Source organism: Eleutherodactylus coqui, chromosome 3 (genome assembly GCF_035609145.1).
Source record: "Eleutherodactylus coqui strain aEleCoq1 chromosome 3, aEleCoq1.hap1, whole genome shotgun sequence".
NCBI classification, from domain to species: domain Eukaryota; kingdom Metazoa; phylum Chordata; class Amphibia; order Anura; family Eleutherodactylidae; genus Eleutherodactylus; species Eleutherodactylus coqui.
Genome location: NC_089839.1, coordinates 69,429,401 through 69,456,333, shown reverse-complemented (window position 1 = coordinate 69,456,333; position 26,933 = coordinate 69,429,401). Strand labels below are relative to the sequence as shown.

The following is a 26,933-nucleotide window of genomic DNA, read 5'->3' as shown; positions in this document are numbered from 1 at the left end:
AATAAAGAGAAAGTCCAATACCAACCTCAATGTGTAGGTTTGGTCCAAAAATATGTTCTACAACATTATTGCTGATGAGCCAGTCTGCAAGCTCCTTGGCTATAGATCTGAAACAACAAGTTCCAATTAGTCTTCTTGTCAAATGCAGTTAAAAGGGCTTTTCCAGGAAGCACCCGCTGTCAGGGCTGGGATACACAGGAGTTCTAGCAGAAGCCACTTCTCCGACCCGTGCAGTGGGCGGCGCTTGTAATTGCAGGCGCAGCTCCCAGTGATTTCAGTGAGAACCTGCTAGCTGATTCTAGATGTCTTGTCTTGAATCATTTTCATAACAAAAGACCTGAAATGTTCTTAACAGCAGTTTTATAGTAATCTGCAGTACTCATAGCATAAAAAAAGACTTTTATTCATATTTTACTTCCATTTATCTCCCTTGGTGCTCCTGCGAGTCTGTTCTGACGCAAGAGGGCTCTGAGCAGAATTAGTCTCCTTCCCCCTCTGACAGCCGAGATCACAGTCCCTTCTTACACCCTCTTGCAGAAGTAGTCTTCTCAGCGATACCGCCATGTATTTCATAGGCTCTACTCTTTCTCTGACAAGCAGGCAGAAAGCTATTTCTATTAGCTGCTCCACAACTAACTCCTTACTAAATAGAGACCCACTGTGTACTGACATAGATGTTATTTCAACCAACATATGCAAACATGATAATTAATGTGATAACTAGGAAATTGCAATTCACTTACTTATTGAAATTTACATTTTCTGCCTGGAAAATTGCTCCAAACTGCTGGCTACCTGGGGTTTCCCTTCCTTCTAATTTGCTGTCTACTGCCTGTTGTCAGGTAATGCCTGTCTCTAGTAACAGATGGATTACAGGAAGTGACCTAGTGTACCACCTCTCCTCCCTACCGCTTTAGCTCTGTACAGAAAGTAGCCATCAGTCTTGATAAACCAGTCCTTCTACAAGCCTCCCGTGTTGTCTCTCAAACAGCTGTTATGCTTGTACCAACATGGCAGCTCTCACGATAGTCAGTGAAAAGAAGCGGTGCTTCAGATCAGAGCAGCACTCCCATTGGTCAAATGCAATAGGAAACTAAGGAAAAGGAAGTACAAGCGTGCATAGTACTGGTAGACCACTCAAGACACGGTTACTGCCCCCCGAAATGAGTGGATGGATTGTAACAGTGCAGCAATATGATTTAGGGCACTTTCAGGAAAATAAAAGGTATGTGCCCCAAATCACGTTACTGAGGCACAAGAGCTACAAGCCCAAGTATTCATTCCAGTATCTGAAAGATATGCTTTAAATTAGGTATATGTAGAACAGATTAAATAATTCATAAACGAATGCACTTACGTCTCTGTGTCGGAAACCAAGGACTCATTATTGCAGACGTCATTAAATGTATGCAGTTGATTCTACGTAACAAAAAAATAAACAGGAGAAGTAAACAAGGCATAAAAACCTAAACGCAAGAGGAGTCAAACAAAATGCAAAAACGACACATACAGTAGCAATATACGTGAATGGGGTTTACAAAACGCCATCCACAAGGAATATTACCCGCAGAAAAACAAGAATGCTGCAGATTTTATATTCTGAGTCCACAGCATAGAGCGCGTGGAACAGGCAGATTCTGCTGTGGAATCACATTTGTGCTGAGGTCCTCGGCGGAAAAATTCTGCAGAGTTTGAACTTACCATTCTAACATTACAAGCTTTAACTCAATAAATCTTATGTTCTAAGAAGACTTGAACAGAAAAAAAGATGTGAATGAAAAAAAAACAAAAAACCCCCCCCAAAAACACAGAATGCCATTTCATCTAAAAAGCTAGAACTACTGACAAAAGTTTCCTGAGCACTTACCGTTATCTGACTCAATCCAGCAAGTCTCATTGTTAGCGTGGGGGACATAAAATATTTGAACGCCAAGTCAAGGCTCTCTTTGTCAAAGCACAAAGCTGTGTCCAGGGGCTCCTTTACTGTGCTCCACATTAGGTCAGCCATGTTGCGAGCTGCGCTTTGCCGTAGTTCCTGGTCAGACAGTTTGCACAAATACCTGGGGGACAAGTCATGAAAAAACAATATCTCGTGAAGTCACATTCAGTGATTTTGATTTTATGAGTTAAAGCAGTTTTCCAGGGAGAATAGTATTGACGACCTATCCTCAGGGTAGGTCATCAATAAATGATCGGTTGGCGTCCATCGCCTGTGGCCGCGAACGATCAACTGATTGTGGCGTTATTAACAGGCGCACAAATACACAGATGTCGGAGTGGAAGCAGTGCAAGCTTCTGTGCTGGACTCTAAAGTTGCCGGCACTTGTTAATGCAGACACGGCTCAGGTTGATTTCAATGAGAGCCATGCTTGCAGTTACAAGCGCCGGCCACTACACAGAGATCGGAGCAGAGAGCTCCACTCCGACTTTGTATTTGTATCGGTCAGTGAGTGCACAATCAGCTGATCAGTCGGGGTCCCCAGCCGATCAACTATTGATGACCTATCTTGAGGATCATCAATAGTATTTTCCCTGTTAAACCCCTTTAAAGCACAGTGTGTGCACCTACCCTTGTATATTATATGATCTTAATAGAAACAGTATTGCTGTCACCTTGACCATTCTAGCAGCTCCCATGACACACTGGACTTTTTACATTTAGCAAGACAAGTTCTGTAAGGAACACTAGTAATTTGGAGCTCCATATGTATTAATAAAAGTACTTTATTTGCCAGATGCAAGTGATAATGATTGGGACTCTAGAATTATAAATCTCCTGGAACATAGATATCTCCTAATTGTAAGGAAACATCATGACTATCCAGTCTCCTGATTGGAGTGTGTAAGCAGACACTGTTGAGTGATGCCACCAGCTGTGCCCACCCGCTCCACACACAGACTGTACGGTCGTCTATTACAGGTTTCACCAGTCTTCAGCGCCTTTTACACAGGTCAAATATCAAGCATGCACAACTGCCTGTTTATTGAGCCGTCTAAATGTGATGTTAATCACCCAAATAGGCAAACCTTCGTTCGTCACTTGTTTAAATCTTTAATGGGGCACAAAAAAATCATTGTCATCAATATATTCCCCATGTAAAAGGAGGATGTGCTGCTAGCGATGATACTCTGCGGGAACGAACGATCATAAGCACAATAGTACATCCCCTACTAAAGTCTGAATAAGCCTATGCAAAGGTCAGGCAGATGAGCGCTGACCTGGATCCACATTAGTCATTGGGAGTGCATTGCTCCATGTAAAAGGTCCCTTAGGCCAGTGTCACACGGCCATAAGCACTTTTGCGCGCAAATGCAGTTTATTGTACTTTTTGTGCACGCAAATCTTGCTCATTTGCATGCGTAAAAAAACCCCCACAAACATGCTCCCCATTCATTGAAATAGCATATTGAACTAATTAACTTCATTGCCTATTCTCATGCGCAAATGCGCAGGGAAATAGAACATGCCGCATATTTTTTTGTGCAAAATACACCCACGTGAATGAATCCATTGAAATCAATGTGTTCTATTCACTGTGTATTGTGCACGCAACTACATTCGTGTGACACAGGCCTTAGACCAGCCCTTTTCCACTGGACTGAAGGGTTGTATGATGTCAGGCTTCAAGTATTTGTAATTCGTGTGCACACACCTTATCACATAGGTCCTGAATGGTATAATATGCTGCATAACAGCGGGGATGTGAAGCCATATTCTGATCTAGAAAGAGAAAATACAAACACAAAATTATTGATAAATTATTGCACCAAGTGCTCAAGCTGTGAATCAGAGATCAAGTACACCTGGGCATAAATGTATTGACCCTTCTGCAATGACACTTATGGACATGCTGACAATACTATCAGGACTCCTTCATGTCCATATTTCTACCTTGAAAATCCATGCAATCATTCAGTTCAAGGTAAAAGCCTAAGTGGTCTGTTAACTTACATTGGACACAACAGTGATGAATGCATGAGCGATTAAAAAGGGAAGAGTATCCGGAGATCCATATTCAAAGCAATCCTTCATAAGAGAGAGCCCGTTCTTCCCACAGAACAGACAGACGTAACGGAGAAGATGCAGAGGGACTTCCACATCCTAAAAGAGAAGCAGGAAACAATGGATTAAGTAGAGAGAAACATTAGACACGGGTAAACCCAAAATTGTTGGCATAGAAGTCAGTCAACAGCACAGAATGAAGGTCTGCCGAAAATCTTTTTTGCCATTCACAAACAATCGTTTGTTGTTTTTCTTATTGTACAAGTTAGAGGGATACAAATATTTGCATACAATTTTAGAGTTATTTTTGCATTCATTTCTTATGCATTTTATTGGAACAGAATAGCAGGGAGCACAAGTCGCAAATTCAGGAATTAAAGGGGTTGTCAGGGACTTTTACTATTATTGATTCATCCTCAATGGGAGCCGCGCCTGCAGTACCAACCTGGTCTGCTGCAGTGTTGACAGTGTTATATGCTTCCAGCGCTGTCTGCAATGACAACAGTTGATTGGTAGTGGTCCTGAGTAGCAGACCCCTGACGATCAACTATAGAGGACTTATCCTGTGGGCAGGTCAACACTGGTAAAAGAACTAAAACGCCCTTTTAAATGGGGTTTTACCAAGATTACAAGTTATTCCCTTTCCACAGGATAGGGGGTTAACTTGCTCATCACTGCTGAGACCCATGCCGATCTCAAGAACAGGGGTCCTGTGTCCTCCATCCTCTTCACTGCAGGGCTACTGCACCCACCGCAGTAAGCAGGAAATTGAATGGAGCGCTGGCCGCATGGGTGCGCTTACTCTCCATTTACATTCATTGGGTCTGCCGAGATACCCGAGCGGCAAGTGCTCAGATATGTCCATCAGCCTCACTGAAATGAACTGAGCGCCAACCGCTCATACTCAGCCAGCACTTTATTCTTCATTCTGAGGGCGGGGAAGGGGGAGGACCTGTGGATAGCGTATAACTTGTAATCAGACTTGGTTCTTTTCCCTGACTGGCAAGAATACAGGTTTCTGTTACTAAACCAAAAAGTGGCAAAAATGGTAATTTGAGTTCACACTGTGCAGGTAGATGCTGCTAATTAGAAGCCACTATCCTGTGTCTAATGTCCCATGTAGATAGGACGACAGTCATCTAAACCAAGGGTCCCCAACTCCAGTCCTCAGGGACCACCAACAGGTCATGTTTTCAGGACATCCTATGGTAAGAACACCTGTGGCAATGTCTGAGGCACCGACAATAATAACATCACCTGCGCAATACTGAGGAAATCCTGAAAACATGACCTGTTGGCGGTCCCTGAGGACTGGAGTTGGGGGAACACTGATCTAATAGACTGCACGAGCACCTACGTCACCGCTCAGGTTATTGGCGCTTGTGCAGAGAGTTTAGGAAGTCAGACTTCACCGCTGGATTGCGGGCTTCTCGCTCATCGCTTCACAAGCTATGAGAGGCACTGATTTGGGAGCATTTACAGTCGGTGGGGATCCAGCGATGTTTTCTATACTGACTGAAAGTATAAACGAGAAGTAAACAACTAGTGATTTATTTATTTTTGCAAAAACATGGGATTATTGCTCAATTTGCACCGTCTCCTTCTGCTGCTCAGCTCCATCCTCGGAGCCAACCTCCAGCAAAACCAAAAGTGCTGGATGTGGCACATGCCAGAGCCTAATGCTCTTGGACATACCACTGACTGCAGATTCCATTATGCCCAAGTACTTCCCAGCATGCACTGCTATTTTGTCCAGTATTTTTAACAGAAGTCTGAGATGACTGCTCCAAAATGGACCCTTCAATGAACCAGCCAAGCACAAAATCATCAGTGAGTAAAACTCCCGCGTAATGTCCATCAACCTATTAAAAAGGAAGCAGGTATGACAACCAATGTGGAATGGGTTGCCATGTAGTACAAGACGGGCAGGATCCTCCAGACCTGGGTGCCCGCTCTCTCACAGCACTATTAGAACACATGGACGAGAGCGATCGGGTTGAGATGACCTCCAACATGTACGGAGCCTACCTTTACCATCAGATTTATAGAAAGACTGATGTGTTAAAAGGGGTGATTTGTGTCAAGTGAGAGGAGCCATGTTTTCATGTCTGTGATCCTATGGGATGTGCCTAGTAAAAGAACGGTACTTACATTCATGTCACAGAAGGCCCCTAAGAGATTGCTTTCTTGAGCAGAAATGTCCTGAAACAATAGAGAAAACGTCAGAATTACACGTACAATTGTTCGGATATTACAATGAGCCCATTTCAGCAGACGGGGCAGTTATATGGCGGTCTATGGTTGGGGCGCCAAATACACAAATGCGGCGCTTGGAAACAAAAGAAATCTCATACTACAAGCTGCTGCATATCTACAGCAATTCCCTGAAAGTACATCCACATGTGACGCATTACCCTCATCAGACACAATCTGCGTCAAAACATGCACATTCTTCAAGGACTCGACCCGCTTGAAGGGCTGAAGCCTGCAGTATGAAGTTATAGAATGTGGAATTAAAGCCCCTGATGACGTCCCATTTTGGGTCTCGCTATTGATCACTGCAGCTAATGTAACGAATGATTGACTGGAGAGGCAGCGGGTCAGCGGACAGGTATGAAATTATATATATATATTTTTAAACCGTTCACTGCCTCTGTCACCACGGCTCCTGCCCCCTTTAACGGTAAATGTATGTGTGGACCAACGTCGTAATGTTTCAGAGAAGAAAGTACAAGATCTAGACCTTAAAAAGGGGTTTTCGAGAACTAAACTATTAAGAGACTCATCCTGAGAAGAGGTCATCAATCATTAATCAGCGGGGTCTGTCCCTTAGGATCCCAGTCAATCATGTGATTGAGGTGACAGCGGTGTGGATCTATCAGTCCATACCAGGCACAGTACGGTACACTGTACAGCGGCTTGTTCCCTTTCAATTAGATGGGACATGGCTGCTCTCAAGCTATGGGAATGATGAACGTGCCTACACATAAGAGGCCACAGCACTCGCCCGAGCGTCACAGCCTCAAATCTGCAGCGATCCCAAGTGGTGGACCCCGCTGATCAACTACTGCTGACAGATCCTGAGGATAGGTCATCAGTATAGTCCCGAAAAAACCTTTTAATGGGGCTGTCCAGTGCCTCTGTACTGCCCAATATGCCATTAGATGACAGATGTTGCCACTCGACACCAGGTGTGGTGGTGCCAAGGCAGCACCTGAAAGGTGGCAAAATTCATGCAAGTGTCATATTAATTAGAATACCCATACTGGGCATAATACCTGCTGGGCATCAGACGGTTCTGGCAACGTTTCTCCACTCCCAGTACATTAGGCAGGAAAACAGGACTGCAGATCTCCTTTAAGAGGAGCGAGCAGCCTGTCTAAGTGCAGTCAGGTTATGTAATCAGGTACTCCTTGGAGCACGCGCTCCTCCGATTACAATCACTCCCTACCACAAACAGTCTGAGATTTAGCCACAAGCAATATTAGATAAGTTTATGAGATGCTACATCTCCCTGCCAAAAGCATCCGCAGTTACACAATCTCTGCCCGTGTCACAAGGTCTCCTCGCAGGCGGATAGAAGAAACCACTGATTGGAATTTGTTTTGTATCTCCTTGGTAACAAACCCAATGGCCGCCATTAAAGTTCTCATAGAAGTCATCACCCAGCTTTCCAGAAGCCTGAAGAGCCAATCTTCCTACATGCGCAGCAATGCGCTCCCTGCTGCAACATTAGTGCGGAAAACACATTAAAACAGCAGCTGGAATGGAACTCAATAGTCTGTAGAATCTGTCAGGGTTAAGGTCACACAACAATGTCTTGCAGATCCTTACAATGGTTGGTTGACTCGCCCCATGCTCCAATGCCCGTCTCCTGGTACTTTTATGTGGGCTCTTCGTGAAAACAGCTATGGAAGCACAGCTGTCGACACCTGGGGATGGGAAGCGCTGCTCGGACCACCAGATCTCGGTTTGTCCTGGACACCATCACTTGCCCTTAACTTGTGAATCGGTATTCTGACAGTTTGTGCGCTACCTGGCCGTCCGCTTAGATGTTCTTGACTGAAAGCCTTGGCAACCACACGTGAACTTCTGTTAGCGACTACCAGGATGATCTCCGTTCTATCCTGGATTGCTAATGGCATCTTCTGCCATATGAAAAGACATGCTATTGTGTTTTCTAGATCACATAATTCAAAATAAAACTTTCTTAATGCTCAGCATATCATCCATAGCTTGAAAATTTTCACAGGTCTTGAAAAAACGACAGCACCTATCAGTTTCTGATGAAAGCCTCCCCTTAAATAACGTGGCCCCCTTTCCAGTGAAGTTTTTCTGGCTGAACCCACCATAGCCGGCAGGCACCACCGTAATGCTAGAAGCTTTTCTGCCACCCATCTAAGTATTCTACAAAGTTTGCTGCGTGGATCTCTTTCCATTCAGAAGATATTCTGGATGGCCCTGGCTTTTGAGTCGCCTTGTATAGTTACACTTGAAGAAAGACTGTCCCAGCATAGCGACTGCGCTAAACATCAGGGAAATTATCCAATAGAAATAAGGAACACTAGTTACAATACAAAGGCGTCAGCCATTTCCAATACACAGAATACCCTGGAGGTCCCTTCTCTGTCCCATTCTCTGCTTGCGCAGTAGGCGTTCCTCTTTACTATTATATATTTGAGGACGTACCAGGATTTCACAGGACTTGAATGTGTTAAATGGAGATTTTGCTATTTTGCGGAACCTCAAAAGATGATTGATGAAAAAGCGTATGTTTTACAAAGCAGTTGTGTGTGTTTGTTGGAGAGACTTTTGCGCCGCTTGTGTGGCTGTCGATTATGGGAGGCATGAAGCTTGTTGTGTTTGCTATGTGAGTGAGGCAGAGCGCGTAGTTACATAATACATACACATGAGGGCAGAGTTGTTCTAATAACAAACTTCACAACATCAGGCTTGGTCCCTGTACCTTTAGTAGGTGCATATCACAAAGTTTCGGCACCAAGTTTTATTTTTTTAAATAATTAGAACCCCTTTATAGGCTATAGGGTTCTCCAAGTTAAACCGCTTTTTGCTGCCAGTGATCCTAACATGTAGAATGGGTAGGAATGCAACACACTTTTACAATAATGGCTCCTTTGCCTGAAGTTGCCCTGCATCATGTGATCTGACAAGGTTTCTGTCAGTGACATCCCGGATACTGATCACATTATAAAGCAGCTACTACTAATTCCCTACTACACAGATCATCATCTGTGATGTGCCGTCGCTGCTGGGTGGGACCTGCACAGAAATGACTGATCAGCTCACAGAAAGAGTAGGAAGTAGTGGCATTTATACCAGATTTATAGACCCTCTCTCATTAAATGGGTTTTCCATCATCAGGATAGGTCATCAACAGTTGATCAGCTGAGGTCCGTCGCTTGGGACCCTGACTGATCAGCTGCATGCTGTCAGTGGCGCAATAACAAAGATCAGAGCAGAAGCCTCTGCACTGACCTCAATGTTGTGGCCGATGCTTGTAACTGCAGGCACGGCTCCCATTGATTTCAATGGGAGCAGTGCTTGCAGTTAAAGCTCCAGCCACTACATTGAGGTTGGCGCGAAGGATTCCACTCCGACCTCTGTTATTGCGATGCTGACAGCTTAAACCCGTTCAGCTGATCGGTCGTGGTCCCGAGTGACGGACCCTGACCGATCAACTATTGATGACCTGTCCTGATGATAGGTCATCAATAGTATTTTCCTGGAAAACCCCCTTAATCACTGGCTGGCAGGAGCACAGGAGGTGACCAGTAGCAGTGGTGAGCTGGGCAGGGCACTGAGGAAGAAGTATTAACCAACTCTTCACAGTAAGCAATGAATGCTGGGAGACGTAGTTTCAGCACAAAGCCAAATCATTCCGATGATGTAAACAAATGGCGCCCAGTGGTAACCAAAAGTTTGATTATTAGTATATTTTTTTACCAGATTCATATTTTGTTGACTTGCTGCAGATTTCGTTGCCCATCCGCAGCAGATTTCACCTTTTCAATTGAATTTGACTGCAGATCCACACAAAATCAGCAGCAAAATCAGTGACATGTCAGCGCACCCATACAGCCCTTTTTCTATCAATCTTTGCTATAGATCTTACTAGCAGAAGTTTTCAAACAGAACGCATACAACACGTTACATACGGAATCGTGAAACGTACCTCGATTGTGGGATGGGTGTTATGCTTGTAAGCTGTATAGAGGGGAAATTGTATCTGAAAGATTTTTGCCACACACAATAACAGTTTTTCTTTTTCGTCAGTACTCCACAAACTAAATGGGTCAGTGCTTTTCAAAGAGTCCTCTTCTGTCAGGTTACAAGTCCTTGCAGTCTCTAACTGTTTCTCAGGGGCTTTACATGGCTCCGACGGCCCGCCCTCCCCCTCCTCCTCCTCCTCCTGAGGCTCCTTCTCCACATTCAGCAGCTCCTCGGATGGGTTAGTCTCATCCTGCCAGTTTGTATCAGGGCTAGTAGTGCAAATATTCAAAAGCTGGTCCCGCAGGGCTTGGACTTGGCTAATCACCAAGTTAATAAGGGCACATACCACTTGGTTGAAGATCTCCAAGTGTTTGTACTCCTTAAAGCAGCACAGACACTGTCTGAAGAAGAAAACAAAGTCAGTGTGCAAACAGTATCAGAAAACCATCTTGTAAAGCACATTACCTTACACACCAAGCCCGGCTGCACAGGACAGGGTCGGATCCTGCATGTGGAAGGGTCGAGCACAGCCCTTTAAACCGCGATTTGACAGTCATTTTACCAGCCCAGGCCACAGGCATGGTTCGATAGGCAATCAGTCATGGCAGTGCTGGAGACATTCAGAAAGCCCCAGGCTACCATGGCAACCGAATGGCACCTTGTGATAGCATTGCAAGGGGACCCGTTTGGGACCCTTGAATATCGATTAGGGAATTTAAATGCCACCGTCCGAGCTAACAGCGCAACTTAAGAGTTACCAGTTGCAATCAGAGTTCACTTTAATTTACAGCTGTTGCCTGCAGGTGTCAGCTGTGAGAAACAGCCAGCACCCTCACTGGATGGAGAGGGAGCACCCATCCGCCTTAATAAAAAAAAAAAAAAAAAAGCACAGGACTCAACTGTACATCCAGTGATGTTAAGGTGTTAAAGGGGTCCTACCAGAGAAGACCTTTATCACCTATCAATAGGTGATAGAAATCTAATCAGGGGGTTCCATGACAGCTCCCCTCCTAACTACATGATCACTACACCCCCCACCCTTACCCATAGCATGGAGAAGACTGAATGGAGAGGTAGTCATGCATGTGCGGCGTCGCTCCATTCATCTTCCATGGGTCTGCCGGAGATAGATGACGGCTAATGGTGCATATAGAGGGAACAATCATCGTTCAATAACTCATTCAAATCTGAACGATAATTGTGCAGTTTAAATGCGAGCCAACGACTGAATAATGAATGAGAATCATGAAATTCTCATTCGTCATTCAGTTGCAGCCGGCATTAAAATCAGCGCCGACTCATTCACTGGTCGGGCAGTTTAAACGCTGATCGCTCACTGTTTCCAATAGGAATGTGAAACACTGACCAATAAGTGAATGAGAACTGTGTGAACCTCAGCGATTATCATGCAGTCTAAACACGCTGCCCAAGAGCGAATGAGCTGGCGATGATGAGAACGTCTAAAAGGGCCAACAGGCTGTGCTATTTCTGTCAATCCCATTTAAAATGAATGGAGTGGTGCCATGCGGGATCAGTGGGGCTTTCGGTAGTAACTCACTGATTAGAATTTTATCACTTATCCTACAATAGGTGACAAAAGTCTATTCTGGAAGAACCCCATAAAGAAGAGTAATGCCATCTTCTAAGGGTCGGTTCCCACTGGGCGGGTTCCCGACGGAAATCTCGCGGTTTGGCCGCAGCAAAAACCGCGAGATTTCCGCCGGGAGAAGCGCCACGGAAATACCCACGGCGGCTTTGAAGCGGCCCGGCCGCTCGCTCTTCTGCTGCGGCCGGCGCTCCCATAGAGGAGAGCACGGCCGCAGCGGAAAGAAAAGAGAATGGACATGCTGTGGTTGGCAAAGCCGCAGTTTCGGCCGAATTAACCGCAGCATGGCTGGCTAATCCCGAGATTAGCGGCCGCATGCGGATCTGCCGCACGGAAATTCCAGACGGAATGTCCGCGGCAAATCCGCCCTGTGTGAACCCCCCCTAAAGCTTCTTTGAATTTCTGACATTTTCTAAGATTGTGGCCAAACCCCACCTTGACCAAATGCTTGTTTGGCCGACTACCGCTCCCTCCTGGCTTCCCCATACACAGCTTACCTTTGTGTCCAGGAATTAATGTAAGCAAATATCTTGAGCGCATGTTCTTTTCTGAGGTGTAACTCATCGCTGCCATCAGAGTCGGATACTACAATGAAAAACAGACAAAGAAAAAATTATGTGGCGCGATGGGTTAAAAAAGAGTGAAAAGCTGCAAAGCGTGAAGCAAATCTTCAATTATTTCACATTGTTTATACAGTGCCAACATATATAATTACACAGAAATTGCCATCACTCACAGCTGGATCTGCCCCCAGAAAGGTGTAACAAGCCAATATTCCTATACCATGCCAATTAAGCTGTTTTTGGAGTTCAGCCACCCATACATGTAAGATAGTTGTTGGACATATACGGTACATTTTGGCTAATGGCCATCTACACCTCCATACATAGGCAAGCTCCGCTAATCATCCATGTGCTGTGAATACAGAGAGGGGAGAAGGACGTTGCCAGAGTAGCTTACCTCGCCAAGAACAAAACAATAAGGCCGGCTGCACACGGATGGGTCGGGTTCCACATGCGGGATCCAACCCTGTGCCCGGCCAGGCAGGAAAAAACACTTTCCAATTGCATACCGTGGGTAGTATCTGCTGCGGAATCCGGAGGCAGACGCCCACTCCGGATTCAGCAATGCAAATCCGGCCGTGTACAGGCAACCTATGACCGGTCTCACATAACCTGATTTTCATTGTGGAATCCGCGTCCGGCATCCATACAGAGGATCCGCAGCAAAAGGCAAGCATTGACAGGTATGTAAAAAAAAAAATTATCGTTTTTTCTTTCACGTTTGGGGAAACGGATAGTGATTTCCGTGAGCGGAGGAGAAAAAAAAAAAATCATAAAAAATAAACAAAAATCACACAATACTCTATGGCTCAGAGCTGGATTTCGCTAAGGGGTCCCACGTGAGCTCCGGCCTGAGGCAGCTGAAATCCACCTGCTTGATCCTTTGTTTCCCCGACATCTAATGTTGGGGGGGAGTGTCAGGAGACCACCAATTATTCTGAGTTTACACAGAACGACTTCACGAGCGCCGACGCCACCACTCAGGTCATTAGCGCTTCTGCAGAGAGTTTAGACAGGCAGAGAACACCGCTGACCATTGCCGACTTCTCACTCATTCTATGTGAAGGGCTGAGCGGGGGAGCGTTTGCACGCAGCGAGAAATCAGCGAGAAGTCTTTAGACATAACGATTTTTGTGCATTTTAGTTTGCTTGAATGAACTTTGCCCGATAATCACACTGTGTAAATTGGCCCTTTAAATTACAGGGGGCCTCATCAGCATTATGGTTGCCTTCAAAGTGCCATTTAATTGTAAGGCCGCGTTTGCCAGTGGGCCACGTGTGAGTACGTATTGACATGCATACTTACTGCCAATCCCCATACACCATCTTGGCATGAACAATAAGCGCCAATTTAGAACATGCATTTTTTTTGTGCGTGTCATGTGAGGGGCACAATTAATGATCTATAGGAGATTGGTACTGCATATTACGTGAGGAGTAGTATATGCTCGTGTGAGACTGACCAAAGGCTGTATAAAATGTAACTGCTCCTTAATATATCGGTAAATAACCTGCGACTCCAGGTCACACACTGTTCCCATTCAGGGCTCCTGCCCAAGGACGGATATTTGATGAAAAAACTGCGGCGAGCGTCCTCACCGCGGATCCACAGCAAAGAGCACCGCCGTAGCATGCTATGGGAAATCGATTCTTCCTGCACACTTGCAGAAACCAATGGCTGAGGAAAAAAAAGAAATCGCAGCACGTTCCCTTTTTTCGGGGATTCCATGTGGACGGCTTCCACTGAAGTCAATGGAAGCGGTCCGACCCGCAGCCCGTCCACAATCACATTGCAGAAAGGTTGCGGATTCTGCGGGAAAGGCAGAAGTTAAAAAAAAAAAAGCTGTAATGTGGGTACCATCCGCAGTACAGATTAAAATGAAAGTGAGAAAGTATGCGCAGACGCCGCTGCTGGCAGAGCCGGATTCGGCATACGGCGGGCCTTACTGATCATGCTCTGAAAACAACAAAATGCAAACAACCATTCAAATGTAATTCAACCAGATTTCATGGCTGCAATACTTTATATTTAATTCAGGTTTATAAACAGGCTTCCCATAGATGTTATGGTGCCACTTCCACCTCTTTAGCACGGAGCCTTCTACCTAAGAGGGTGGCTAGGGTGCCCGGGTAGGGCTGGCAGCGCTGTGCCACCACCTGTGTGGATTCAGCTCGTAGGCCCCAAGTTTGACACATGCAGATGACATGATCCGCTGAATCACCCATGGAAATCTAATGCTTCTGTCCAGGCTAGCCGGAGGAAATACTGAGAACATACAGTCTCCATGCAGATGTTGCCTTGGTCAGAAACAAAGGTAAGATCCATCACAGCAAGACAATAGCTGTAACTAATGAGCCAAGGTGACGGCCGGAACAACCTATAAGGTTACTACTTGCATACCTAACAACATGGTACATTTCCACCATGCCAATAAAAATTAAAGGGGCACTAACTTTTTTAGACAACTTCTGCTCCTCTTCCACCTTGCGGTATTCTAATTATTCCTAGAGGAGCGGGCAATCAGATACTGCTGATTGGACCAGAAAGCGCAATGCAGCGTAGAAAGTCAGGACAAGGAAGTCAGGACAGTGAACTACTGGTAGAATGCTAGGCTTGCTGAAAGTGGATTGCAAATGGCAAGACAGCAGAAAAATGGGGAAGGTCACTTGAAAATCAGAACTTAGACATAAAACAGGGTACAAACAGCAGTAAATCAGAGTAAGGAGAACCTGGGATACTTAATGGGGACCTTCCACAACTTTTGACATCTGTTTTAGTAGATACCGCCATCCCCCATCAAATCACTACTCTGCAGCATCTTTCTTTCAGAACCCAGTATTGTACTGTTTCTCAGTTATTACTCCTGAATATTTTAATAAACTGACAACTAGGTGTTACCATTCTTCACAGAAGAGGGGCGTGTCCCTACACAGGGAGGCATTCTCAGCTTGAAATGACAGCAGGAGACCAGGTAGGGACACAAAGTGATACCACCCGGCTGTCAATTTAGTCATACATTGCTAAGAGGATGAGGAGAGGAGCGGCACAACGGAGAGGTGTCAGAAAAAAGTTATTTGGATTTGTTTTTTTTATAATGAATACAATTACTAAAATAAACCAGCCCGGAGAGCTGCTAGGGGCTCTTTAAAAAGGGCTGTCCAGGGAGGTGAAATCCTTACCCGAACTCCCGAACCCGCTCCAACACCAGGTCACATGGTACAGACCACCTCTGTGCCCATCATGTCATCACAGGGAGCGGGCTTCTTTGGCTCATTTCAATAAATGAGCCAGCCCCCTTCTCTATGTCTGCATCGGGGCAAAACAGAAGTCAGATAAAAGTGCGTTATCCTAATGGGGCAAAACTAAAATACAGTAAATACGGAATAACTAAATCACAGAGAAGCCTAAGGCCTCCTTCCCACAAACGGATTTCCGCCGTGTAATTCGCGGCGAAAATCCGCTGCGTTGCCCGCAGCTATTAGGTTCTATTGAACCTAATAGCTCAGGGCACACAGTGCGGAATTCCACCGCGGAATTCCGCACCGTGAAATCTCCCGTCCTCACCTGCGGCATGCTATATTTGCCGCGGGTGTGCGCGCTGACGGCTTCCATTGCAGTCAATGGAAGCCGTCCGTTCACGCTATCTCCCGCTGTAACACAGCGGAAGATAGCGTGAAAACGCTTTCCCGCCTACCGCCGCCGCGTCACGCTCGTGTGCAGCCGGTCTAAGGCCGCCTGCACGCGGGCGGAAATTCCGCGGCGGGATTTCCGCCACTGAAAACCTGCATAGAAGTGCATTACAATACGCACTCCTATGCAGACGGCCACGGTTTGGCCGCGCGAAAGCGGCAAACAAACCGCGGCATGCCCTATTTTTGTGCGGGGCTCGCAGAGCCTCGCATAGAAACGTCACTCACCCGGCCGCCGGCTCCGGTCTGCGCATGCGCCGGCTGCCCGAGAGCCGGCACATGAAAGAGCCGGGGCCGCCGGGAGCGGGTGAGTACGCGCTCGTCTCTGCAGGCGCTCAGGTCGGGTCCCGCGGCGAGAATTCTCGCCGCCGGATCCGACCCGCTCGTCTGCAGGCGGCCTAAGGCTGGGCTCACACAGGTGGATTCCAATTGCAGAATCTGTGATCGGCGTCCACAGTGCCAATCAAAGTCAGCGCTCGATGAACCAATCACAGCCAATTCAATGAATGGCTGTGATTGGTTTATTGAGCGCCGGCTCCGATTGGCTGAGGCGGCACTCGTGAACTAATCAGACCAATCGCTTGCTGGAGGCGAGGTATTCAAGCCCCGTCACCAGCGAGAGATGCTCCGTCGGCATTGAGGACTGCATGGAAGCCTGCCAGAGAGCAGCGAGAGGAACCCGGATGGCGCCTGCTAGGCAAGTGTTGCTTTTTTTCCCCACGTAGTGTGGTTAGGGCTTACATTTCAAGTCTCCCCACCCGAAAATCAGGGTAGGGTTTAATTTCAGGAAAACACTGTGTATATCTATCTATCGACATCTGCTGAAGAATGTTTTTTTCTAATAGGCCGGTGGAGCTCCATGAACGCACCATAAGACAAGGACCAGAAATGGCTTCCTACTGTCCTACTGATTTATGACGCTGCACACTTCCATGAGGGATGAAGCGGAGTCAACAAGCGGGATGTGTGTATAGCGAGGAGAGGAAAGGTGTCCAGGCCATCTTGCCATTCCTTTATCCCGAAAAAGTCTTAGGACGCTCCAACAATAGCCGCTTTTTACCACAATTACCACGGCGTCCCGAGCACCACGCTAACCGTGGGACAACGGTGTTGCAGAATGCTGCATTTAAAAAGGCGGTGTTTTTACAGACGCCTGTGTGAGAGCAGCCTAAATGTGGTGGAGTCTGGGCTGATCCATTCATATAACGCTTGTGAACATCATAGTTGTAACTGCATTCGGTATTACACGCCATAAAGACTAGATTGATAAGTCATATATTACTCATTTAGGGCAGTCTCACGAGCGTGCTGGTGTGGCGTTTTGCACGCGAATATGCAGTACCAATCTCCCATAGGCGCCCCATGTTGCCGCTCGCACAAATTGAGCAAAATGTGTGCAAGAAAAATCGCAGCGTGTTCTATCTTAGCACGTATTTTGCGCACATTAACACCAAGATGGTACATGGCGATGGGAGGCACGCATCAAGCATGCCACGGATTACAGCAGTCAGAGCCCAGCCTTAGAGCGCTACGTAGTCAGGATAGATAGAAGGTGGTTACAGATTATTTCGGTAAGATTGAGTATATTTCTAAGGTGTCATCCACGGCAGTGACAGATGCCAAGAACAACATTCATGAACTTAAAGCAAACCCCTAGTCCTGGACAAAGATGGCCGCGACACTTCTGTGACTACCTGACGCACACTGTGCATTACTATGCATTATATTAATAAAGAGGTGATAGTTCAGTGAATGGAGGCGGAGGGCGCCAGAGATCTCTTCCAACCACCCGCCTCCATTCACCGTGAACAGGCAGTCCTTCATAGATGAACTGCCTGTTTACACTCAATGAGAAGTTACTCATTAGTGAACTGAAACAAAGCAATTAATGAGCAACTTCTCACTCAGTGCTCTCTTGGGTCCCGCTTTTACACGGAATGACCATCGGTTAAAAATCGCTCATTTGAATGATTTTTTTCGGCCTAAAGTCGGCCTGTGTAAGAGTACCCCAAGATACCATCCAAGCAGCGTGTGCAGTATTCGTGTTCACACCCCACCAGTCTGATGCCTTATCCTAAGGACAGGCCGTTAGTATCGCAGCCCCAGAAAACTGCTTTGAAGAATTTATATAGGATTAGAAAAACATGGCCGCTTTCTTCCAGAAGCAGCGCCCCACTTGTCCATGGTTTGTGTCTGGTATGGCAGCTCAGCTTCATTTAATATGGCAGACATGCAATACCACAGACAACCTGCGGACAAGTGTGGCGTGGTTTCTGGGGAAAAAAAAAAAAATCAGCCATGTTAGTGTAATCCTGTGTGCACAGACAAACTGACAGGAGGACGACACGCCTGGATTGGGTGGGATTCGGAGGGCTCTTCTTTTATCCTCCTGCTATTTACATCACAGACTTGTTCAAATCATCTTGGAAATGTAAAAGTAAGAGTTTGACTGGATATAAACATCAACTCTAAGTTGAGTTCAGCTTTATTATCCTCAGCGCTGAGCGTTGCAAGGTTAACCTTGACCACCAAGTGTTGGTGCTGCCTTGAAGAGGAACCACTTACCCAGGGTGCCCACCCACTTGGCAGATGAGTCATCCATACAACTCATCAGTTTCTCACCAACACGAAAGTAATTTCCTCCGGTAACACGCTGCCCAGAGACGCGCTCATTCAGTGACGTAGTCAGTAAGGCCAACAAGATGCCTACGTTGCTTGTGGCCAACGGTCCACTACCGAGCAGATGTGGCGGCACCAACATCATGCCTACGGAGTCACCAAGCCAAAGCTCCGGCTCCACCACATTCCCACACCGAGACGTCTTCATAAATGGCTCACATGAGAATTAGTAATAGGTACTGTAGTAGAACGGTAACACCAGGCATAATACATTATACCATTATGTTGTAGTGGGAAGGTAACTCTGAAAGCAACGTAATAGTATGTTACAAGCTAAGAAGCTGTGCCCATGCCACCACTGACTGGTACCATCTCTATTATACAGCTGGCATACCGCATAAATTGCCAGGATCAGTGAGAACTCCGATCGCAGCTGTTTATTCCTTAGATGCCGCAGCCAATGCCGACCGCAGCATCTCTGAATTCAAAGGGGTTGCTCAATTTGAATCTATTGATCATCTATCCGGAGGATAAACCATCAATATTTTAAAGCTGGCCAACCCCTTTAACAAAGGAAGCGACCTCCTTCCGTCAGACCACCGATTCCCTGCAATGTGATCCAGAGCAAGAAAAAAAAAGGTGGAGCTTCCCAGTAGTATATGGAAATGGGGGTGTGGAGTTGGAAACTGTGTGCTCCTTCCGAAGGGTGGTAAGCTAGGGATAAGATCCAGAGACACATTGGAGGAGTGCCGTTCACCCCAAGTAACGTTAGATACAACTGTGTAAACATTTAACCACATTGACAAGAAGAAAAAAAAAGAAAAAAAACTTACCATGGGTATGCAGCACGACCTCCAGCTATAATATCATTACATTGCGTTATTGCCAAGATTCTCTATTAATTAAAAGCAGTATGTAAACGAGTTTGAAGAACCTCTTCCTCAGTACCTGCTGGGGATACACGGTACAGGCACCCGCGGTGGTTCTCCTTGTATCCTCCCCTCTCCGCCCCTGTGAATTGACAATTGGACAAGCACAATAGCGCTCCTCCCCTTCTCCCGCCACCTCACTTCCTCCAAATGGCCACTTAAGTAGCGCTCCCAACAACTGCCAAGCCTCTCCGCCAGACAGACGGAAAGAGCACTTGTCATCTATTCCACCCCAGTATTGTCCCTCTATATCGATCATTAAATAAAACATCACGCAATTTCTATATTTACCACTACTGTAGTATATGTACAATTTACCACCTTCAGCACTACAGACAATACTGTAAGCAGCGCCGGTCACACCAGTACATAGACAGGAATGGAATTCTCTTATTTTTATAAATATTATGAGCCATTTTTTAGATATATGTAAATATATGTATTTTTTTAATTGCGGTTATAAATATGGTTTATAAAGCATCGCAGTTGTTTTCCATAAAATCAGTAAGGCCCAACGCACACGGATGGATTTTTGATGCAGATTTCACAGCAGTGTCCGTCCATAGCATGCAATGTAAATGATCCTTCCACACAAACTTGCGATTTCCGCTCGCGGAGGAAGGATCGCAACATGCTCTATTTTTGTGCGAGACTCACATGGACAGCTGCCATTGCAGTCAATGGAAGCCGTCTGTGCCACGGTGATTCCAAAATGTCAATTTCGAAATCGCCGCTGCTCCATGTCATTCTCTGCACTGCGCATGTGCGGCGGCACGGCAGACGGCACTTCCGCAGTGCATCCAAGACAGGTATGCAGGGGTCGCCGGCCGACAGGGCCGTGTGCATGCAGCCTAAGTGTTAGCGGAATTTTGTGGGTAAACCTGTGTTAAATATTATGTGGTTGCAAATTAACAGAATGACTTTTCTGAGAAAAAAAAAAAAATAACCAAAACTATTTTTCATTTATATAACAACTGGTGTTCTATGAAAACATGACCTTTTTGTTTTGTTTTTTTTGTATTTTCTTTCTTTGGACTGAATTTTATCCTTTAGGCCCAATGCCCACGGCCGTATTTACACTGCGGGATCTGGAGCGAGCGTTCACCTCCGGATTCCGCAGCAAATACTCCCCCCATAGGACAGGCTATGGAAAACGCTTTTCCGCACTCAGAGGCGGAAATCAACCGCCATTTTTCCACTCGCGGGGGAAAATGGGAGCATGAGCTATTCTAGTGTGAGCCTTACACAGATGGCTTCCATTGCAGTCAATGGAAGTCGTCCATCCCGCGGCGAGTCACAGCGGATCAACGTCATCACCGATGCGACTCTCTGCACTGTGCATGTGCCGTGGCGCACCAGCCGGCACATCCACAGAGCAGAAAGAAAACTTCAAGACAGGTATGCGGGGGTCAGTGCCGGGGAACAGGGGCCGAGTCCACTGCGAGATCTCGCAGTCAGAATCTGACGTGGCCGTGGGCAGGAGACTATTTAGCTATGTCACCCCTGTGTTCAACATTAATTTGAGAAATATATCACACAGATAGTGTATCCCAGCAAGTACTGAGGAGGAGATCCACCAAAACACGTTTAAATGTTGGTTTTAATTAATAAATAAATAGAGAATCTTGGCAATAAACAGTTTAGTGTATTTATATTAAAGCTGCCACATGCCCAAAAGAGTTTATCTTCTGCAATGTGATCAAGGAGGGCTGATGAGCTGCAGGGCATTTGAAGGCCATGCCTGTCAATGTGATAAAACAGTTAGTACACTGCAGAATAGGAGTGTTGCAGTATATTACATGAGTGATCAAAGAATCACATGTTCAAGTCCAAGAATTGAACATAGAAAACAGTAAAAAAAGGGGGGAAATATTTGGACATTTAAACAACAAATCTCTTATGCGCAAAAAAAAAAAAAAAAAAAAAAAAAAAAAAAAGACCTACAATGACTTGGATACTAAAATGAGAGACTTTATCCCACACATTAAGCACTGTCAAATAAAGTAAAATCAAACTCTTAAAAAGCCAAAACGCTGTTTTTTTATTCATCTGCATCTCAAAAAATAGCAGACAATCAAAAAGCTATATTTACCCAAAAATTACAACAACGAAAACTACAAGTTGTCCCACAAACAACAAGCCCTCGTACCGCTCTGTGGTATATACATATATCAAAACAGACCACAGGAAAAAAAAGGTTGTGTCAACATAGAAAACTGTTAAAGGCCCATTTACACTGAAAGATAATCCAGTTTGAGTGACAGTTTTGATTGATCATCTTTGCATAACTCTAAATAGCTAATTAGCTACCTAAGAGTTAATGCAGGCGTAGCAGGACACTGCTGAGATAGCTCCAAGAAAAATGCAGCTGTTTTGTATATGCAAACAGCTGCTTTGTTCTCAGTGCTTTCAGCTGGTGTCCCGCTGAGAACTGCCAGCGGGATACCAGCTGAAAGAATGCCATCTGTGCCGCCCACTGAGAAAATCAGCATGCAGCGCTGATAAGAGTCATCAGTGATTTCTAGCCTGCTAGAAATCAGCGATGAACGAGTAGTGCACGAACAGTGCATGCTGGCCACGCATTTAGACAACAATTATCGCTCAAAAGACGCCTTTTGAATGAATTTTGAGCGATAATCGTTGTGTCTAAATGGGAAGAAAATGAGGGAATTCTTTGTATCACGAGATAGCAAGAGCTGATATGCCAGGTCAATACAAAACTAAAGTTGACCTGGTGTGCCGCCATCCTCACGCACCCGAATAACACTGTACATTACGAGATGTTTCGGGTTAGCTTCCTTTAGGCTTCAAGCTCTTCCAAAACATCTACAAAACATCCAAGGTTTTCAAGAAGCACAAACTGCGGCAGCGTAAGGACACAATATACACCGCAAGATGTAACGACATAGCGCCCGTCATCAGACATAAGGTATATAAGGGAAGTATCTCAAACTAGAGAGTTTGCCGAAATCTGCAGCTTAAAGTGGTATTCCAGGCATTTACTATTGATGACTAGAGATGAGCGAGCGTACTCGGAAAAGCACTACTCGCTCGAGTAATGTGCTTTATCCGAGTATCGCTGTGCTCGTCCCTGAAGATTCGGGTGCCGCTGCGGCTGACAGGTGAGTCGCAGCGGGGAGCAGGGGAGAGCGGGCGGGAGAGAGGGAGAGAAAGATCTCCCCTCCGTTCCTCCCCGCTCTCCCCTGCAGCTCCCCACTCCGTGCCGGCACCCGAATCTTCAGGGACGAGCACAGCGATACTCGGATAAAGCAAATTACTCGAGCGAGTAGTGCTTTTCCGAGTACGCTCGCTCATCTCTATTGATGACCCATCCTCAGTCCAGCAGGGCCACACATCTGCATCATTGCCAACCACTTCTGCTCTGACCAGTGATGCGGATGTCCAACCCCGCTGCACCGATAGCATGCCAGAAGACCCAAGGATCCTGAGAGGCTGCCCCCTACCGAGCAGCTATTGACCAAGCCAGAGGACGGTCGTCAACAGTAAATGCCCGGGATATCCCTTTAAACTGCGATCGACACGTGGAATAACTCTGTTGCAATTCAGTTTAGCTAATCTGCCTTTTTACGAGGCACGAGAATAAAACACTTGGTTCTCATGCATTCACGGTCGGGCGCATTTTGAATTTCATCTGGATTTAGATGCCGAATCTGGATGTAAATGCTAACAGAATCCACAACGTGAGAACAAGGTGTAATAAGTCTCATACAGAACGCAAAAGTCCAATATGCCACTGGGATTCAATAGATGTAGCAGCTTTACAGTATCAAGCAGCAGGTAAGACCATCTTCACACATGCATCCACTTCAGCGCCACCTACTGGAAGGCAGCATTCCTGCAGCTCATAAGGCCCAACGTCCACGGCACGTGCGGATTTTCAATGCGGATATCCACAGCGGATCATCTTAAACATTTTTAATGGCTTGCGGGTGATCGCGGATTGTGTGTTTTTATCTCTCATAGAGATGAATGGAGCCACATCCTGATAAAATGGAGCATGCTGCGATTTTAGATCCACGTGGGGCATCCACAAAGCACCTGAAAATCAAATCCGCAGGGCTTAATTCAGTTGCGGACACCCCACTGTTTCCTATGGGTGCTAGAGTTGCGAATTTAGTAAACCAAATCCGCATGCGGATATTGGGCCTCAGGTCCTTATAAAATGCATTGTTTCCTGCGCGGGAGATCTGCAGCTCCCGAAGCCCATAGGGATGCATTAGCATCTGCAGGGTAAATAAATGCATGCGGATGGGATTTTTTTTTTTCTTTCCCGGCGTGCGAGTCGCACATACGGAAGGAAATTGCAGCATATTCCATTTTCCTGTGGATCTCCTACACAGACAGCTCCGGCGGCTTACACTGAAGTCAACAGAAGCCGTCCGGACCCGCGGCACACCCACAGCTGTCTTTTAGCTGTGCCGCAGATCCGCAGGAGATAAAAAAAAGGAGGGTGTGCACAGCGCATGAGCATGGCACACTGCTGGCGTACCGAGCACATCCGCTGTGCTATAGAAAGAAGATCCAGCTGTGACGGAGGGGAGACCCGCAGCATTCGCACAGTTGAGCATGCTGTCGTTTTTGGCCTCATGGCTGTGGGCACAGGTGGAAACCGCTGTGGGAATCCACCGTGCGTGCCCTAGGACAGGAGGCCTCACGTCTGACACGCGTGGATATTAAATGCGGATTTCCGCAGCGGATGGATAGCGAGTCATTTTAAAATTGATTTTTTTGCTTTGGTTTTTTTTTTCACCTTGCGGGAGATTGCGGATTCTTCACCCACGGATGCCCTGCCCGAGGCCCAATATCCACAGGAGGATGGATTTTAATTATAAAATCCGCTTGTGTCTCCCTCAGATCTAGCCGCTCCTAGGGATGCATTAGCATCCGCACCCGCACGGCAATTTAATGCATACCGATGTGTGGTTTCTTCGCAGCGTGTGGATCGCACGCGCAGGAAGTAGTTGCAGCATGCTTTATTTTTCTGTGGTTCCTATTGCAGTCAGTGGAAGCAGTCATATCCACGACACAGCTGTCATTGTGCTATGCTGCGGATCGGCGGGAAAGCAGGAGATTAACAAAAATGAGCAAGGCACGCCTCCGCCGGACAGAGGACAGAAGATCTGGCCACAATGGAGCAGAGCCCTGCAATGTCCGGGGACAGCTGAGTAAATGTAATTTTTGGCCTTGTGACTGGGGGCATGGGTGGAAATTGCTGCGGGATTCCACACTTGTAAACTGTGCGTGCCCATGGAAGAATACAATCAGCAAATCCGCCGGTGAGATCCACAGTCAAATTTGCCCATAGAGAATCATTGGCCATCTGCGGTCAATTAACTTGAATTTAACCCCCGCGGATGTTATTTAATTCAATTTGCGGATTCCACGCGCAGAAAAAAAAACTGCAGCATGCTCCATTTTAAACGCGGATCGCGCGTGGATGGGCCCCATTGATCTCTATGGGTGCGAGAAATCCGCAGTACAATAGCAAATACATTTGCGGATGCACTGCAGCTTTGAAGGTTAAATTCCATTTGGGAGGTGGGGTTGCGTTTTTTTCACCCGCGGATGATCTGCAGTACACCCGCATGTGAAAAATCTGCGATCTTCCGCAAGCCAAAAAAAAATAAAAACTATTTAAAGATCATCCGCATTAAATATCCGCGCGGGCCGTAATATGCCCGTGGACATGAGGTCTAAGACAAAGTCAGTCTTCGCTGGAAGGCCAAGATAACCAAGTACAGATAGACATGTCCTTATAAGTCTACCCAAGGAGAAGCTGTACCCGTCCCGACTCACATCACAGGCCCCCCCAGCCAGCAACTTACTTGGACACCGATGAGGGGCAAAACCCCGAAACAGTCGGTCCTGCACAGCTATCTCTTCCTTCTGGGGAAGACTGGTTTGGCTTATATTCCCAGTCATTCTTACAAGACTTGTTAAACCATCGGTCAGTGACTTGCAGGAATGCTGCCTTCCAATAGATGGCGCTGAGGCATTTGCATATATTTCCCCAGAGGAGCATGCATGGCCTTATAAGTCTGCTTACAAATACTAGGCGTCTCCACAAGGACAAACCTCTGAACGACAAAGGAAAAAATAATACATCAAAAACGGTTTGTGGACGCAGATTACGGCCCGTGTCACATGGAAGGATTTGCGCAGTGTGTGGAACCTAACCTGCGTGTGTGACCAGCTTCACACATCCGAGAAAATCGTGCGAGATTTGTGCATTACGAAAACACACAAATACCAACCCCATTATTTTGAACGGGGTCATACACATGAGCAATATTTTCCTGAGTTGCACCGTGACGCAGGTAATAAGTCGCGGTCTGTTTTATCTGCTCTCGGATCGCAGCACCCATTGTCTTCATTGAAAGCAATGAGAGAAACTCCGCGCTCCTCCGCCGCAGCGATGCCAGGGGCTTTCACATGATAGGGGGCACAACATGGGGGCAGGATTCACGGCCCGATAGCCTAAGGCCGCTCACACACTCACTACAACTAGCACTGTGTCCCTGGCACCGCGCTAATCGCGGTATAATGCTGCCATTGATTTCAATGGGGCCCCGCAGATTTGTGCTTAAACGTGGCACTTTTAACGCCGTGATTTTCTAGCGCTGTCTGTTCAATTTGTACATTTTTGCGTTTTTTAATGCCCCTCATCACCCGTCACAATGATAGGATGCATTGAAAAGCGCTATCAAACGCTGACATGCGTTCAAAATCACTGCTGGAATCACAGTAAAGTGTGGCGTTTTCGCGCAGTGTTTTCTGGACCCATGCGTGGCATATGGGTGCGCTCACAGGTGGCGGAGGTGCTGCGGAGTTTCCCACTGCTTAGTAGGCGGCATTCCTGCATCAAAAACTCCAACAAATTCTGCACCGGTGGTGTGGATGTGGCCCGGTGTTCTGCTGCGGATCCACAGCTGAACCTGCGACGCCAACCTCTCACGCTGCGCCCTTACTGCAGCGCACACCCCTCACCACACCAGTGCTACTCAGCGCCACTGGCAGACCGGTGCTACGCCCACTCCACATTACCTGACCGGCATCAGTGAGTGACATGCACACTACGCATCACGGTTAGCGCCGCCGTATATTCGGACAAACAATTGGTGGTCAGTTGTCAAAGCTGGAGCAGCGCGGCCGAGGGGTGACTTGATGAAGAACACATTTACTAAAATACCATGTCAGGCGAAATATAACATACTGGCCAGTTGCTCCATTTTGCCCTAAATCGCATTCTTTAAGGGAAGAATTTAGACCTA

General features: G+C 46.5%; 1 protein-coding gene across 1 annotated transcript in view; it reads right to left on the bottom strand.

Moving 5' to 3' along the window:
- The window catches only part of USP34 (ubiquitin specific peptidase 34), a 127,701-nt gene that overhangs the window by 97,047 nt on the left and 3,721 nt on the right, over nt 1-26,933 (bottom strand). Inside the window, exons 2-9 of the mRNA XM_066595726.1 lie at nt 12,338-12,425; nt 10,197-10,635; nt 6,155-6,205; nt 3,953-4,102; nt 3,654-3,721; nt 1,868-2,060; nt 1,358-1,419; nt 26-107 (exon numbers count right to left, since the gene is read on the bottom strand). Coding sequence (XP_066451823.1) covers nt 26-107; nt 1,358-1,419; nt 1,868-2,060; nt 3,654-3,721; nt 3,953-4,102; nt 6,155-6,205; nt 10,197-10,635; nt 12,338-12,425 — 1,133 coding nt within the window. The remainder of the gene's footprint in view (nt 1-25; nt 108-1,357; nt 1,420-1,867; nt 2,061-3,653; nt 3,722-3,952; nt 4,103-6,154; nt 6,206-10,196; nt 10,636-12,337; nt 12,426-26,933) is intronic.